Genomic DNA, 16564 nt, shown 5'->3' with positions numbered 1-16564 from the left:
ACAACATTAAAATAAACAATTCCCATATAAACAATAAAAACTTCAACAAAGCAAGCGGAAGAGAAACTAGATAGAACAGTGTGCCCGAGTGTACCCTCAAGCAAGAGAACTCTAACCCAAGACAGTGGAAGACCATGGTACAGAGGCTATGGCACTACCCAAGACTAGAGAACAAGGGTTTGATTTTGGAGTGGCCTTCTAGAAGAGCTGCTTACCATAGCTAAAGAGTCTCTTCCACCCTTACCAAGAGGAAAGTGGCCACTGAACAATTACATTGCCGTAGTTAACCCCTTGGGGTGAAGAAGAATTGTTTGGTAATCTCAGTGTTGTCAGGTGTATGAGGACAGAGGAGAATATGTAAAGAATTGGCCAGACTATTCGGTATCTGTGTAAGCAAAGGGATAGAACCGTAACCAGAGAGAAGGATCCAATGTATTACTGTCTGGCCAGTCAAAGGACCCCCTAACTCTCTAGCGGTAGTATCTCAATGGGTGGCTGGTGCCCTGGCCAACCTACTACCTGCAACCTGTACATTTCCAACGATGTCTTGAGACTACTCTGGATATTTACTGTCTATTATTCTCTGCACTTATATGTTTGTATTATATTAGAATGCAAAAAAAAAAATCGTAGATCTAATGATAAACAAAAGCTGCATTTCGCATACAGAAATTTGTCTAAAATAACTCATGAGCTTAACCAAAATGTAGAAGTGATTGGGAAGTTTGAAAGACACCCTGACTATTTTTTTTTTATTATATTTCATAGACATTTGGTTTTAGAAACACGTTTTACAATGCATTAAACTTTGAAAATAGATAGTTTTAAGACATCATAAAACTAATAGTCTTATAAAAGTTACACACACATCCACAAACACACACACACGCATATATATATATATATATATATGTGTGTGTGTGTGTGTGTATGTGTACATATATATATATATATATATATGATATTCAAATGATCTTGTTGAGACCCCCAAAAGAATGCAAGTTAAGCGAACCAAGAGATTGATTTTCATGTACATTTTCCACTTAAAAAAAAAACCGTAAATTATAGCAAGAGTGAAATTACAGAAGTCGCCCTCTCAAGAATGAAAACAAAAGCCTTCTGGGAGTCGAAGGTTGAGGTGGAGAAGGCAGGGAGTCATCACTCTCAGGCCAAGGAGTTCTATTAGACGGAGAAGATAAAATAATGGAAGGTCTAGATAGCGTCAGTGGACGTGCTGATGTGTGGGCCGTAAAGTGAGAAAGGGATGTAGAGGAAAGTGATGTGGAAGGGGGTATATAGGGAATGTTTGATGTATGGGGAGAGAGAGAGAGAGAGAGAGAGAGAGAGAGAGAGAGAGACCCGGATTGAATAAACACATACAGTATACATGTATTTATATATTTATGTATATTTACATGCATATATATGTATATATGTATGTATGTATATGTATATATATATATATATATATATAGTTAAAATTATGTAAGCATAGTTTAATTTTATATATCTATATATGTATCTATCTATCTATATATATATATATATATATATGTCTGTGTGTGTATGTATATTTATATAAGTATATTATATTTGTATATGTGTGTAAATGTATATATATGTAATATATATATATATATATATACATATATATATATATATATATATATGTATATATATATATATATATATATTATAGACACTGTATATGTGTGTGCATATATATATATATATATATATTATACACACTGTATATGTGTGTGCATATAAATATATATATATATATATATATATATTAGGAAATAAAGAATAAAATAAGAGAATTAAAATGGTGAAGACAAGAGAGAACTGCCAGTGCCAGAAATTTCCCATTGTCATCCTCCTCCTCCTCTTCCTCCGCAGGTGCCGCCCTCCGCTTCACTCTCATGTCGTTTGCTTATCTGCTGCTGCTGCTTGCAATCCCGCTACTTCCGGCACCAACATTCCATACCATGCGAGGTGAGTGACAGTAGTCTACCGAGGCCATTTATTGTTATTATTATTATTGTTATTATTATTATTATTATTATTAGTAGTAGTAGTAGTAGTAGTAGTAGTAGTAGTAGTAGTAGGAGTAGTATAATTGTTATTATTATTTTTATTATTATTATTATTAGTAGTAGTAGTAGTAGTAGTAGTAGTATAATTGTTATTATTTTTATTATTGTTATTATTATTATTATTTTTATTATTATTTTATTATTATTCTTATTATTATTAACTTTATTATTTTTATTATTATTATTATTATTATTAATACTACTATTTTTATAATAACGATTATTATTATTATTTTTATTATTATTATTATTAGTAGTAGTAGTAGTTAGTAGTAGTAGTAGTAGTATTAACATGATTATTATTATTATTATTATTATTACTACTATTTTAATAATAATAATAATAATAATAATAATAATGATTATTATTATTATTAGTACTACTATTTTTATGATAATAATAATTACTACTACTACTACTACTACTACTACTACTACTACTACTACTACTACTACTACTACTACTAGCTAAGCTACAACCTTAGTTCGAAAAGCAGGATGCTATAAGCCCAAAGGCTCCAACCTCCAACATAGAAAAATAGCTCAGTGAGGAAAGGAAACAAGGAAATAAATGAACTACAAAAGAAATAATGAACAATTCAAATAAGATATTTGAAGAACAGTAACATCAGATTAATTAAGTTGAACATATAGCTTATCGATGAATGGTCGGTTTTAATGTTATTACTGGTCTTAAAATATTTCATGTTGGTTATTACTTCTCATGTGTTTTTTCCTTTCCTCTCTGGGCTATTTTCCCTGTTGGAGGCCTTGGCCTTACAATATTCTGCTTTTCCAACTAGAGTTGTAGATTAGCTAGTAATAATAATAATAGTAATAATAATAATAATCTCATGGAGAGTTTCTTACTTGATTTCTTCCAAGTAGAGTAAATATTATTATTTATATTCTCGATAATTGTTTTTCTGTATTTGATTGCAATTAAAAAAAAAAAGTTTTAATCATTGTTCTTGAGTTATTTACAAGCTTCAATTGCTATTATTAGTTTCCTCGATAATTATTTTTATTTGATTGTGTAGGCCTATTTAAAAAAGATTAAATGTGTGTATTATTGTACTTCAGTTATTTACATATGTCTATTTTCACTTCCATGTGCATGTTTTTAGTTATCTGGTAAGCTGTATGTTGAATTATCATTTATCCAGCAATGGGAGCTTCTGCTGATTAAATTTATCATTTATTTTGTAATACTGAAGATATTTTCTTTTGTTTTAAGATTCATGAATGAGTAAATGTCCAATTTTTCCTCACTGCAGTTTCGAAGTACAATTTCCTTTTGTTCTATTTTAAGGCAGTCATCTCTCTCTCTCTCTCTCTCTCTCTCTCTCTCTCTCTCTCTCTCTCTCTCTCTCTCTCTCTCTCTCTCTCTCTCTCTCTCTCTCTCTCTTATGCTTAACATGTAAATAAATGCATTGGTGTATATTTACAGTAATTTCCATTTCGAATGCTGTTTATAAAACGTAATTATACGTTTTTGTTTTTGTCGTAGCCTGTTTTTTCACCAGTGGAAACATAACTTTTTCCGTCCCTTCAAATACTTCAATGAATATTTAAATAAGATATTTTAGAAAATTATTGTTCTCGTATAATCCACAAATAGAAATAAATATATTCCTCGATTCTAGTTTCCACACAGTAGAATGTAATGTTAATTGTTTCAAAAACTCATGGCCATAATATCCTAATAACAGAAATTGAGAGATATTTTCTTACACCATACTTTGTTAGCATGTTAAATACGCATGCATACTTTCCCCACAACAAACCTTTTTAATTATTTTAACATGCAATACTAAGTGAACATTTTTTATTATTTAATTATTTAACCAACATCATCTCCTGCGTCTATTGACGCAAAGGGCCTCGGTTAGTTTTCGCCTGTCGTCTCGCTCTTGAGCTTTTAAATCAGTACTTCTCCATTCATCATCTCAGATTTCACTTTTAATAGTCTTAACCATGTAGGCCTGGGTCTTCCAACTCTTCTAGTGACTCGTGAGCCCAGTTGAAAGTTTGGTGAACTACTGTAATCTCTCTTTTGGAGTGCGAATAGTATGACCAAACCATCTCCATCAATCCCTCGCCATGATCTTATCCACATATGGCACCTGAGTAATCTTTCTTATAGTTTCTTTTAGTTTCATTTTCTAATCCTGTCCTATATTCTTCTGGGGGCTTTGTTCTCAAATCTACTAAATCTGTTAGATATTGTTTCGTTGTCATACCATGACTCGTGTCCTTAGAGTAACACCGATATCACTAAACTGATATATACCCTAATTTTATATTAATTTCAGGCAATTTGATTTCCAAATTTTACTTAACCTAGCCATTGTCTGACTTTCTTTTTTCAATATTTCATTAAACTCAAATTCTAAAAATCCTGCATTAGAGATCATAGTTTCCAAATACTTGAATGATTCTACCTCATTAATCCTTTCTCCATCCAATGATAGTTCATTTTCCGTTACATATTCCATTCTCATCATCTATGACTCTTCTATGTATCTTGATCCCAACCTCCTGTAATATTTCATGCATTCTGGTAAGCAAGCTTTGCAAGTCCTGTGGTATTCTGCCTAGCATGCATTACTAAGCGAACATTTTAATATCCCAGGTTTCTGTATACCACTATTTTTTTTAACTATTTTCTCCCTTACAATGTAAAGTGGGTATTTAAAAAAGTCAATAACTACAGTCATACCCAGATTGTAATTATGTGTATTTCCATTTAATATTTTTTTACCTCTCTTGTCCTCAGGTCACACGGGGCGTTACCTGAAAGCCGTGGTCGGGGTCAGCATCGTGAATTTCCTTTTACAGTTCATCTTCCAGATGGTGCTGGTATCCATGCCGCCATACGCCTATTTTCTCGAACCTTGTGAGTACTGGGATGTGTAGGGTAACTTTCGTCTTTCTGTGGACTTGCAGTTATTTCGACGACGAATACTGACTGTTTGTTTCCCGAAAGCATAATATCATTCAACCAACTGATAATATCTCTCTCTCTCTCTCTCTCTCTCTCTCTCTCTCTCTCTCTCTCTCTCTCTCTCTCTCTCCTCTCTCTTATTCATAGTAAAATATCAGTGGATGTCATTTAAATGTAACATGGCTTTATATTAATTATAATTTTAGTAATTTTAATAGAAATAATAATTCTAATAATTTCAATAATAATTTTGATCATTTTCATGATAATAATTTTGATAATTTAGGAACACCATCATACGTCATATCCTCCCTCGATCTGTTTATTATAAACGTCCATTGCATTTAAGTAGTTCATCTTAAAATGTTTTTTTTCTAACATCTAACAAGCAACTGAGAGCCAAAATTGTGAAAGATTTTTCCAGTGTTTATTATTGGTTAAGAAATTCTAGTTATGGCTATAGCAGTAACTGTTGACATGCATTTATCTTTAGAGCCACCCCTCATGAGGGGAAACGATTTGTGCTGTTCTCTGCTTATATCTTCTTCTTTGTCTGCATCTTTTCCTACCCTTATGTGGGGTCGATATTTCTGGCAGCATTCTCCATCTACCTCTGTCCCACACTTCATCACCGGTTAATCCCTTTGATCGAAGGTCATCCTTGATACAGTCCATCCACCTTCCCTTTGGTCTCCCTCTAATCGTTCCCTGTACCTCCATTTCCATCACTCTCCTCCCAATATACTATTCATCTCTTCTCATGACATGACCATACCACCTCAGTCTACTTTCTTGAATCTTATCTGATAGTTTTCTAACTCCTGTGGTACCCCTAATTACCTCATTCCGTATCTTATCTTTAACATTTCTGTTCATCACTGGGTATTCCCCTTTATGGCATTTGTTTACAAGACCACGCTCTACATATACTGCCAAATTATGCAAAGGTATAGTTTTCCTCTATTACTTTTTCGTAATTTAAAACAATTCGTCACATGAGAAGCAAGTTGAAATTATGTAAAAACTAAAGAATTATAAAAAAAAGAGAAAAAACTAGCCTTGTTTCTTCACTAAAGGACCTGGAACTGACATCGTCAACATAGTCAGCCAAACAGAAGTTCGTGATGCCAGCGTACATTTGATAAGCTATATTTTCGAAACATACTATATTAAAAATGAAGTAATTACTCAAAATTGACCATAGGTTATTCACTTCACAAATAGTGACACTTTTGATTAATTACTTCATTTTTAATTTAGTATATGTTTTGAATATATAGCCTATCAAATATATGCTGGCATCACGAACTTCTGTTTGATTGACTACGCTGTCGATGTCAGTCCCAGGTCCTCTAGTGAGGAAACCAGGCTATATATATATATATATATATATATATATATATATATATATATATATATATATATATATATATATATATATAATATATATATATTGTGTGTGTGTGTGTGTGTGTGTGTGTGTGTATATATGTATGTATATATCTATTTATATATATAATGTGTGTATATATGATATACTTTTTTATAATTTTAACTTGTTTCTCATGTTACGAATTGTTTTAAATTGTTAAAAAGTAATAGAGGAAAACAATAGGTTTGCATAATTTGGCAGTATATGGAGAGCGTGGTCTTGTAAACAAATACCCTCCTTTACTTTTGACGCATATCTTAAGTTTCCGTGTTTCAAACTTCTCATATAATGAATTCATGATTTTCTTTTCATAATTCTCTCTTACTTTATTTACTGAATAATTTTCTGATTTTCGTAATACTCATATATAAATTCTCTATTATTTTGTATTAAGTAGTCTAATTTTATTCTATGTTTCTTGTCTCCTTTATTCTTTCGTTTCTCCTTTCATTAAAAAACACAGGACGTCCCACTACCAAGCAATTTCTGGCAAAGTGTTTCGCTATGAAAATTTCATCATTGAAATGCTTCCTTTCTTTGGGAAGTCATAAATATAATGGATCTCGTGCTGCCATCTTCAAGAAGATCATTATCAGTCCCTGACAAAGGAACCCATCGAAATTTATCATTGTTTACGTGGCCTCCATTTTTGGAAGCACTTCGCTTCAAACCTTTCTTTGTACTTTGCCTAGTTTCAATAGGAGTGTTTGCAAGATTAATATCAGTATTATAATATTGATTATTAATATAATATTGATTATTATTATAATATTGATTATTATTATAATATTGATTATGATCATTATTGTAATATTGAGTATTATTATGTTTATTAGGTGGGTCCACCATTGATATACATGTAGTCTCCTCTGGTCAGCACCCTGTGCAGTATATAGCCTACACAAAAGCCACTCTCTTCTTTACGTCCTCCATCTCGGCCAAACGACGACTGCCTGAGTATTCTATTCACTGATGCAGCCGAACCGCACGGAAAACAACCGCTCGGGTGAAGACATGGTCTTTTTACATCCTACCGTGCGGAAATATTTCCGTACGGGAAAAAATCCGCTCGTGTGAAGTGAGCCTTACTTGAAATCCTTGTAAATATAAGAGTTTTATAAGGAAATGAATGTTGTACAACGCTATATTTAACTGATTTTGGGCTATATTTTGTTTCAGTGGCTAATTTCTCCCCATTCTATTCGTGGAAAGCTCAGTGTGGCGTGCGAACAAGCAGTAACATTACGGTGTCGCTTCCCTAAGAGCCAATTGAGTGATGGAAAGGACGCCTAATTATATTAATACTTGGAATAAAGAGCACTTTTAAGTCGAGAGTATAATTTATAGTCCATTGCCTTCCTTGCATTTCAGGGAAGGGCCTTTTTGGCTGGAGTGCTTCTCAATAGTTTCTCGGAAAAATCTGAGACAAGTTTAATGATCTGACGGATTTAGCTCCAGTTTTGTTGTTCAACCTAAATAATTTGAAGGCTTTTATTTACATTTCCTTTCATATATACTGTATATATATATATATATGTGTGTATATATATATGTATATACATACATATGTATATACATACATATGTATATATATACTTTATATATACATATATATACATACATATAAAGTATATATATATATATATATATATATATATATATATATATATATATATATAATTTATATAAATGTATATATGTGTATATATATACTTTATATGTATGTATATATATGTGTATATGTTATATATATATATGTATATGTATGTATATGTGTATATGTATATATATGTATATATGTGTATATATATGTATATATACATATGAATATATATGTATATATATATACTTTATATATATGTATATATATATGTATGTATGCATATATATATATATATATATATATATATATATATGTATGTATATATATGTATATATTTTTATATACATATACATACATATATATATATATATATATATATATATATATATATATATATATATATATATATATATATATATATATATATATATATATATTTCTCTTTTTTTCAAGGTTCTTGTTATTGTTCATGAACTTTACCTTCCATGAAAGACTCTATAGAAAAGTGCTATGCGAAGTTCCATGTCTTTTGGGTTGCTCTTAAAAATATTATACAGTAACCCTCTTTTGAATAATGATGTATGTGTTGAGTTAGATGTTATGGCTGCATTAGTTGCATTTATTTGATGGTTTTGTTTCTACTTTTAAACAGTGATGATAATATTTTGTTTTTACATTCAAACAATGATGATAATAGTTTTAATTGTATTTTAATTTGATTCATAAGAATGCGTGATCATTTTAGATTCTCATTTTAGTAATTATAGAGAAATATTTTAAACCAAGAGCACAGTTACTCTTGTTTATATGATTTTGGTTAAAAACGACTATGAATTGACCGCTCTCGAAGTCTTCAAATTGTAAGAGATTTCTATCGATAAACATTATCAAGATATAAAAAGGAGAAAAGAAAGACTTGTGGTGTTTTGCAGAATATTATGGAGACATAACTCGTGTTTTAAGAACACGCAACAACAACAATGATAATAATAATAATAATAATAATAATAATAATAATAATAATAATAATAATAATAAAAAAATTCATTACTCTGGTTTCTTGGCTGTCAATGTAACCGGTTACAGGCCTTAAAAAAAAGAAAAAAAAAAAACCGCAATATTCTAAGCAATGCCTTTTTAAATGATTCCAGCCCCATGGCAACTGCATCGACTGTCTTTTACTGCAGGGGCGAGTTATTAAGAATATCCATTCAGATGGAAAGGAAACTAAAACCACAAAGAAGAAGAACCATCTACTGAAAGTCAGGGGTCAAGGAGATACTCCAAACCGATTAGAACTGAAAGTACTGCATACGAAAGACGAACCACGAAAGAAATATATATTCTGCAGCGTTGCTCTTTTACCCTTAAGTGTACCCGTCTAGGATTTTCCTCTATGAAAGAAACACCACCGCGAGCAGTCGTAAATCTCTCCGGGTGATATCTGCCTCGAGTGCTTCTGTCAAATTAAGGAACAGTTAAAGAGGAGGAGGTAAATAGAGAGGTGTGTAAAACCATAACTCATGACCATTGAAGCTGCCTTAGACACAGTTGCCACTTTCATAGGTTTTATCGCCTCTTCCATACTACTTGATTGTAAACAGAGATGTTTTCATTTTATTATATATTAAGGTTTTTTTTTTCTATTTTCAAAATTCCTTTAAACGAGCGCATAAAATAGACAGTCTTCTGATTTCATTATTCCCTTAAAAGGAATGCATAAGATAGACAACCTTTCTTATACTTTCAAAATTCCCTTAAAGGAGTGTATAAAATAGACGGCCTTTTTCCTATTTTCAAAATGTTTTTTAAAAGAGTACAGAAAATAATTGCAATTTCGAAAATTGTTATTTTATTAAATGGCACATATTGGAATCCCCCCCCCCCTCCCAACTTCATTTGTGATTCCTTCCTTTTATTCATTGTTACTTAAAAGCCTTTTTCTTCAGACGTGGCCTACGAAAAGATTTTAGTTACTCGTCCCATTGGCCAGTGATCTTGAATAAAGGAAGAGGAAAAGCCTAGTTAGCAACACGGTTTGTTTACATTGCGCCGGTGAACAACAAGGAGATACGGCATGTTTTGATGGAGACTAGAGTATCGTTGCCACGCCTCTTCTTGTGTTTCTTTATTTTGAGGGTTCTTACGGGGAAGACTTCCATCTCTCTCTCTCTCTCTCTCTCTCTCTCTCTCTCTCTCTCTCTCTCTCTCTCTCTCTGAGTGAAACTTCTTCGTATTTGATGTTTCAGGGTTCATGGCTTAAAGTGATATCACTGGGGTTGGGTTACAGAGAAAAAGAAAAGGCTTAAACTCTCTCTCTCTCTCTCTCTCTCCTCTCTCTCTCTCTCTCTCTCTCTCTCTCTCTCTCTTAAAAAAGTGTTTCGATGTCCCTCTGTTCTGAACTGCGTGCTGGCAACCCTTAAAGTAATGGTAGCTTATTGGAAACGCCCTTGCCTAGCGATTGCCGGACTGGGGTTCGAGGAATGCTCAAGCTCGAGTTTCTTGTAGTGACTGCAACCTCACCATCATTGTGAGCTAAGGAGTGAGTGGGCGGTTGTTTTGGGGAGTCATCAGTAGCCATTGCCTGGCCCTCCCTTTCTCTAGTTTGGATGGAGTGTGGACTTGGGCGCTGATCATATGTATATATGGTCAATCTCTAAGGCATTGTTCTGCTAGCGAGAGCATTGTCACTCTCTTGCCTCTGCCATTCATAAGCGAACTGTAAACCTGTAAATAATAATAATAATAATAATAATAATAATAATAATAATAAACCAGCCTCGCATAAAGAGGGAATTTATAATTTTTATTACCTTTATTATTATTATTATTATTATTATTATTATTATTATTATTATTATTATTATTATTATTATTATTCTCATTATTATTATTATTATTATTATTATTATTATTATTATTATTATTATTATTATTATTATTATTATATACAATCATTGAAGCAGACTTAATGCCCATTATTTTTACGGAGAAAATTTCCTCAGAATATAAACAATTTTCAGAAGAAAATCGTAGAGATTTATATTAAAATACAGGCAAAATCAAATGTAATGATAAACAAACTAATGAGAAGTACCCACCTTTCGGAAAAAAAAAAAACTAATTGGAAAATACTTATTTCCATAAATCATGCCATTTACTCAACTGAATCTTTATTCATCCAATTTTTCTCCACCTTCTAAGTTACGTAACCTCCCCCCCCCCCTCTCTCTCTCTCTCTCTCTCTCTCTCTCTCTCTCTCTCTCTCTCTCTCTCTCTGGGCTAATGAGATTCGTCCGCCAGGTGACGTTACTCGATCGCACCTGTAATCAGGCTACGAGGATCGTTTGCATAGATTATCACCAGCTCCTCTTCATTGAGGTTTTTGTTGTTTTCCCCTTCTATTCCTCGTATTTTTCTTCTTTCGTTTTTTTTCCTTGTTTCTCTTATTCATCTTTTAAATCATCTTTAATCCTTATGTTTATTTCTTTTTTTATTTGGTTCATTTTTGTTGTTTCTTTTCTAATACCAGTTTTCTTATATAAACTCCTCCCTTTTTGTTCTTCGTCAACTTGTTACTTTTCTCCTCCTCCTCCTCCTCCTCCTCCTCCTCCTTTTTCTTCTTCATGTCACGTGCCACACTCGACCCCTTCCCCTTCCCGTTTAGCAGTGACCAAGGTACCAAAAACGTCTTGTAATGACACCCAGGAACGGAATTGATGATCCGATGACGATCACTAGGGAAATTTTGATTCTCTCTCTCTCTCCTCTCTCTCTCTCTCTCTCTCTCTCTCTCTCTCTCTCTCTCTCTCTCTCTCTCTCTGACGCTCCTTTTTGTGGGGTTATGTGAAGCCACATGAAAAAGGTTTGCCCTTTTTCCCAAGATATTACCTTTTGATAATATTTTTTTTATTATCATCTGTCCATCCAAGTCTTGGATACGTCGCTGAAGAGTTTTATTGGTGCTAATGCCTGGCTTTTGTGTTAAATAGGAATTTCTCTCAGGAATAAGTACAGGCGAGTCAAAATAAACTTGTCTCTCTCGTGATAGTTCAGTGTAAATGTCTACTATCTTAGTATGTTTCCATTGGGAAAAAAAATTAATTTTGGTATTCTTACGTAAGGTAGAGTGAATTCGACATATATAGAGGCCAGTTTATTGTTCAAATTTTTAATGTTTAAAAGGCGAGAGTGATAGTGACAAATGGCCTGTTGGTAACGGCTTGGCCTGTTGATCACCAGATTGGAGTTTGAGTCCCGCTCAAGTTTGTTATCGCCTTTGGTCATTGCAACCCCACCATCCTATGAGCTAAAAATGGAGGGGGAACCTATAGGTCTATCTGCTGAGTCATCAGCAGCCTTTGCCCGGCCCTCGTTTGCCTTAGCTTAGTGGAGAGGGCCTTGGGCACTGATCGTATATATATATGGTCAATCTTTAGGGTATTTACTAGCTTGATAGGGCAGTATCACTGTCCCTTGATAATGGTATTCATGAGTGACCTTTAAACCTTTGAAAAAACTTTATCATTATACTAATTCACAAAAAGGGAGACAAGACCTGAAAGATTACCACCCAGTAAGTTTACTCTCCGTAATATATAGATTATTTACAAAGCTCATATTAGGCCTTATAGAAAAATAGCTACTCTTTAATCAACCAAGAAGCAGGCCGGCTTTAGAAATGGGTATTCAACAACTGACCATATCCATGGAATTAACCAGCTAATAGAAAATTCTACTGAGTATGACAAAACATTATGTTTGGCATTTATAGACTATGAGAAAGCTTTTTATTTTGTCAAAGCTTCAGCAGTAATAAAAGCCCTTCAAAGACAAGGAATAGATGAAATTTATGTTAAAACACATGAAGATATCTACTGTATATGTGTAGTATAGCAATCCTAAAACTACACATGGATAGTAAGAAAATTCCTATTGAGAAAGGAGTTACACAGGGAGACGCCATTTCTCCTAAATTATTCACCGTTTGTATGGAAGACGTTTTTAAGAATTTAGATTGAGAAAATGTAGGAATTTCAACGTTAATAGGGAATACCTTAACAACTTGAGATTTGCAGATGACATAGTTCTGTTTCGTGAATCATAGGAGGAATTGCAAAAGATGATAAAAGATTTGACTAGATAAAGAAGAAATGTTGGACTAAAAATGAATGTAAGTAAAACTAAGATAATGTTCACTGAAAATGCAGAGACAAAACAAGAGTTATGGTTAAGGGTTTTGGTAAATAAAATTCTTTTATGAAATGTAAAATGCCACTTTCTCTAAGAATAAAAGTATTTAATCAGATGGCCCTACCAGTATTAATGTATTAATAATTATTATTATTATTATTATTATTATTATTATTATTATTATTATTATTATTATTATTAATAAGGATAATTAATAATAATAATAATAATAATAATAATAATAATAATAATAATAATATTATGACATAGTTCTGTTTCGTAAATCATAGGAGGAATTGCAAAAGATGATAAAAGATTTGACTAGATTAAGCAGAAATGTTGGACTAAAAATGAATATAAGTAAAACTAAGATAATGTTCAATGAAAATGCAGAAATAAAAAAAAAGGGTTATGGACAAACCTATAGAGATTGTTAATGAATATACATAAGTAGGATAGACAGTGCTTCCCCAGGGCATGAAACCAGAATTTAAAGAAGGATAAGCATGGGATGGAGAGCTTTTAGTAAATAAAAGCAGTTCATGGAAATTAAAATGCCACTTTCTCTAAGAATAAAAAGATTTAATCTCATGGTCCTACCAGTATTAACCTATGCATCAGAAAATTAAAGCCTTACTAAATCCTTAGAACACAAGCTAGTTACAACATAAAGAGCTATGGGAAGAATAATTATGGTATTAACACTAAGAGACAGAAAAAGAGTAACATGGATACGTGAGCAAACTAAAGTAGAGGATATTCTAACAACATGAGAGAAAAAGAAATGTATAGGGATAGGATACATAATGAGAATGACAGGTAATAGATGGACATTAAGAATGCCAGAATGGGTCTTAAAGAGATTGCAGACAAAGCAGGGGAAGTAGTAGAAGACGATAGATTGACGAGCAAAGAAAATGTGTTGGCATAAGCTGGCATAGAAAGACCATAAACAGATGCAAGTGGAAGTCATGTTTGAGACCTTTGTCCTTCAGTGGACCAGTAATGGCTGATGATGATGATTATATATTGTGTAATATAAAGTAATGTGTAGAAACTCGTACTCTAATGCAGTAAAGTTTTTAATTTTTGCCTTGAAACATTTATGGATAAAGAAAGCAAATCATCCACTTTAACCAATCATCCCCGTGCACTTTCTTCTCAGGCGGCTTCCTGGAGACCCTTTTCCGCCACCTGGGCTTCGTCCGCCTGGACAACATCAGTGAGATCGACGGCACTCGGTGGCTCCTGCCGGAGTGCATCCTGGTCGTGTTCTCCCCAGCCGTATATTTCGCCTGCATCAAGCTCACTGCCTACACCTCTCCGGATGTCCACCTGCCGGAGGAGTCCAGCAGTACGAAAAACATAGGCTTACGCGTACTCAATGCTGTTGGTGAGTTTTTTTACGTATTTACTGATTGCTACGAGATAAAAAATACCTATTTATGAATGTGATTTACTGGTAAATAGGTTTGTACTGCTGTTAGGTGGTTAAATTTGATGAAGGTTTAGTTACTACTTTTTATAGATGTTTACATTTATATATTAATCCTTTTATCTTTTTATTGTTCTACTTTTCTATTTGCTTTGATTAATTATTACTTTCTACTTGTGTATGCGACCGGTCAGGAGTGACGTCCAAATATTTAGGTAGATATGTACACGCACACATACACAGATTCAACCCTTCCCACCCCATCTGCCTTTCCTCTCGGTGGTACCCGTACCCCATTTCACCAGGGTATGATTACTCCCTCTCCCGCTACCCGAGGGACGAGAAAAAACCGGGTAGTTATAAGTCTGGCAATGCTGCTAAGCGTGGCCGAAAAAATTGGACACATATTTGTGTGTGTGTATATATATATATATATATATATATATATATATATATATATATATATATATATATATATATATATATATATATATATATATACACTCCACATGGCATTAGAATAGTTGGAAGACCCAGGCCTACATGGCTGAGGACTATGAAACGTGAAGATGAGGATGAGGAATGGAGAAGTGCTGAATTAAAAGCTCAAGATAGAGACGAATGGTGAAATCTAACCGAGGCCTTTTGCGTAAATAGTCGTAGGAGGAGATGATGATAATGAACATAAATGTCTGCATATATATATATATATATATATATATATATATATATATATATATATATATATATATATATATATTATATATATATATACTGTGTATATATATATATATATATATATATATATATATATATATATATATATATATATATATATATATATATATATATATATATATATATATATATATACGCCGACACTTGGTCTTTATTATATAGGGGAGATTATAAGGTTATTTATTTAATCATGAGTTAGACCTACTTGTTTATTCTAGGAATGGATAAATGTATAGTCCACTGTTGTATAATGTCTCGAATTTTTATCATCTTAAATCAGATCGCTTAATTTGATTTTATAATTTGCACTCTAATTTTTTACCTACTCCTTGACATTTTTCGCTGAGCCTAATGTCTTCATATTTTAATACTGAAATAAAATACTACATTTTCGCCCTTGGTTTTATTTAGTTTTTGTAGCTATTGTATATATGTATATATATATATATATATATATATATATATATATATATATATATATATATATATATATATATATATATATCTTTTAAATGTAATGTTTATAAATTTAGGATGTTTGGTGTTATCTGTCATCGTTTTTATTGGCAAATAATTTCTTTCCCTAGTTTTGTATGAGGATTCTCAAGGCTTCCTTTGTTTTATCAATTTTGTATTTATATAATTTTCTGTTTCTCACTTATTTCAATAATTATTTTTAAACATAACTGTCTAATTTTTAATCACTTATTCGTAAACACATCAACGATTAATGTTAATCACAACAGCATGTGAAATGATCTTCCTAATCGGGTAGTTGAATCAATAGAACTTCAAAAGTTGGAGCAATTGTTTTTATGTTGACCAGAATGACATGAGTCTTTTTATAGTTTATATATGACATATCTATTTTGACGTTGTTACTGTTTTTAGAATGATTTATTGTTAATTTGTTCCCATCATTTATTTATTTCCTTATTTCCTTTCCTCACTGGGCTATTTTTCTCTATTAGAGCCCTTGGGCTTATACCATCTTGCTTTTCCAACTAGAGTTGTAGCTTGGCTAGTAATAATAATAATAATAATAATAATAATAAGACAACGTACTAGCAATAACAATAAAATCATAAAAGAGATAGTGTACATGGTAGGTTGATTT

The 16564-nt window shown here is 32.2% G+C and overlaps 1 protein-coding gene across 1 annotated transcript in view; it reads left to right on the top strand.

The window, feature by feature from the left end:
* Positions 1–16564, top strand: part of LOC137623592 (piezo-type mechanosensitive ion channel component-like) — a 375321-nt gene that overhangs the window by 151525 nt on the left and 207232 nt on the right. The window contains exons 4-6 of the mRNA XM_068354425.1: positions 1903–1998; positions 4879–4998; positions 14440–14667. Coding sequence (XP_068210526.1) covers positions 1903–1998; positions 4879–4998; positions 14440–14667 — 444 coding nt within the window. The remainder of the gene's footprint in view (positions 1–1902; positions 1999–4878; positions 4999–14439; positions 14668–16564) is intronic.

The sequence above is a fragment of the Palaemon carinicauda genome, chromosome 30 (genome assembly GCF_036898095.1).
Source record: "Palaemon carinicauda isolate YSFRI2023 chromosome 30, ASM3689809v2, whole genome shotgun sequence".
NCBI lineage: Eukaryota > Metazoa > Arthropoda > Malacostraca > Decapoda > Palaemonidae > Palaemon > Palaemon carinicauda.
The sequence above is the reverse complement of the archived record's forward strand: the minus strand, read 5'-3'. Positions and strand labels throughout refer to the sequence as shown.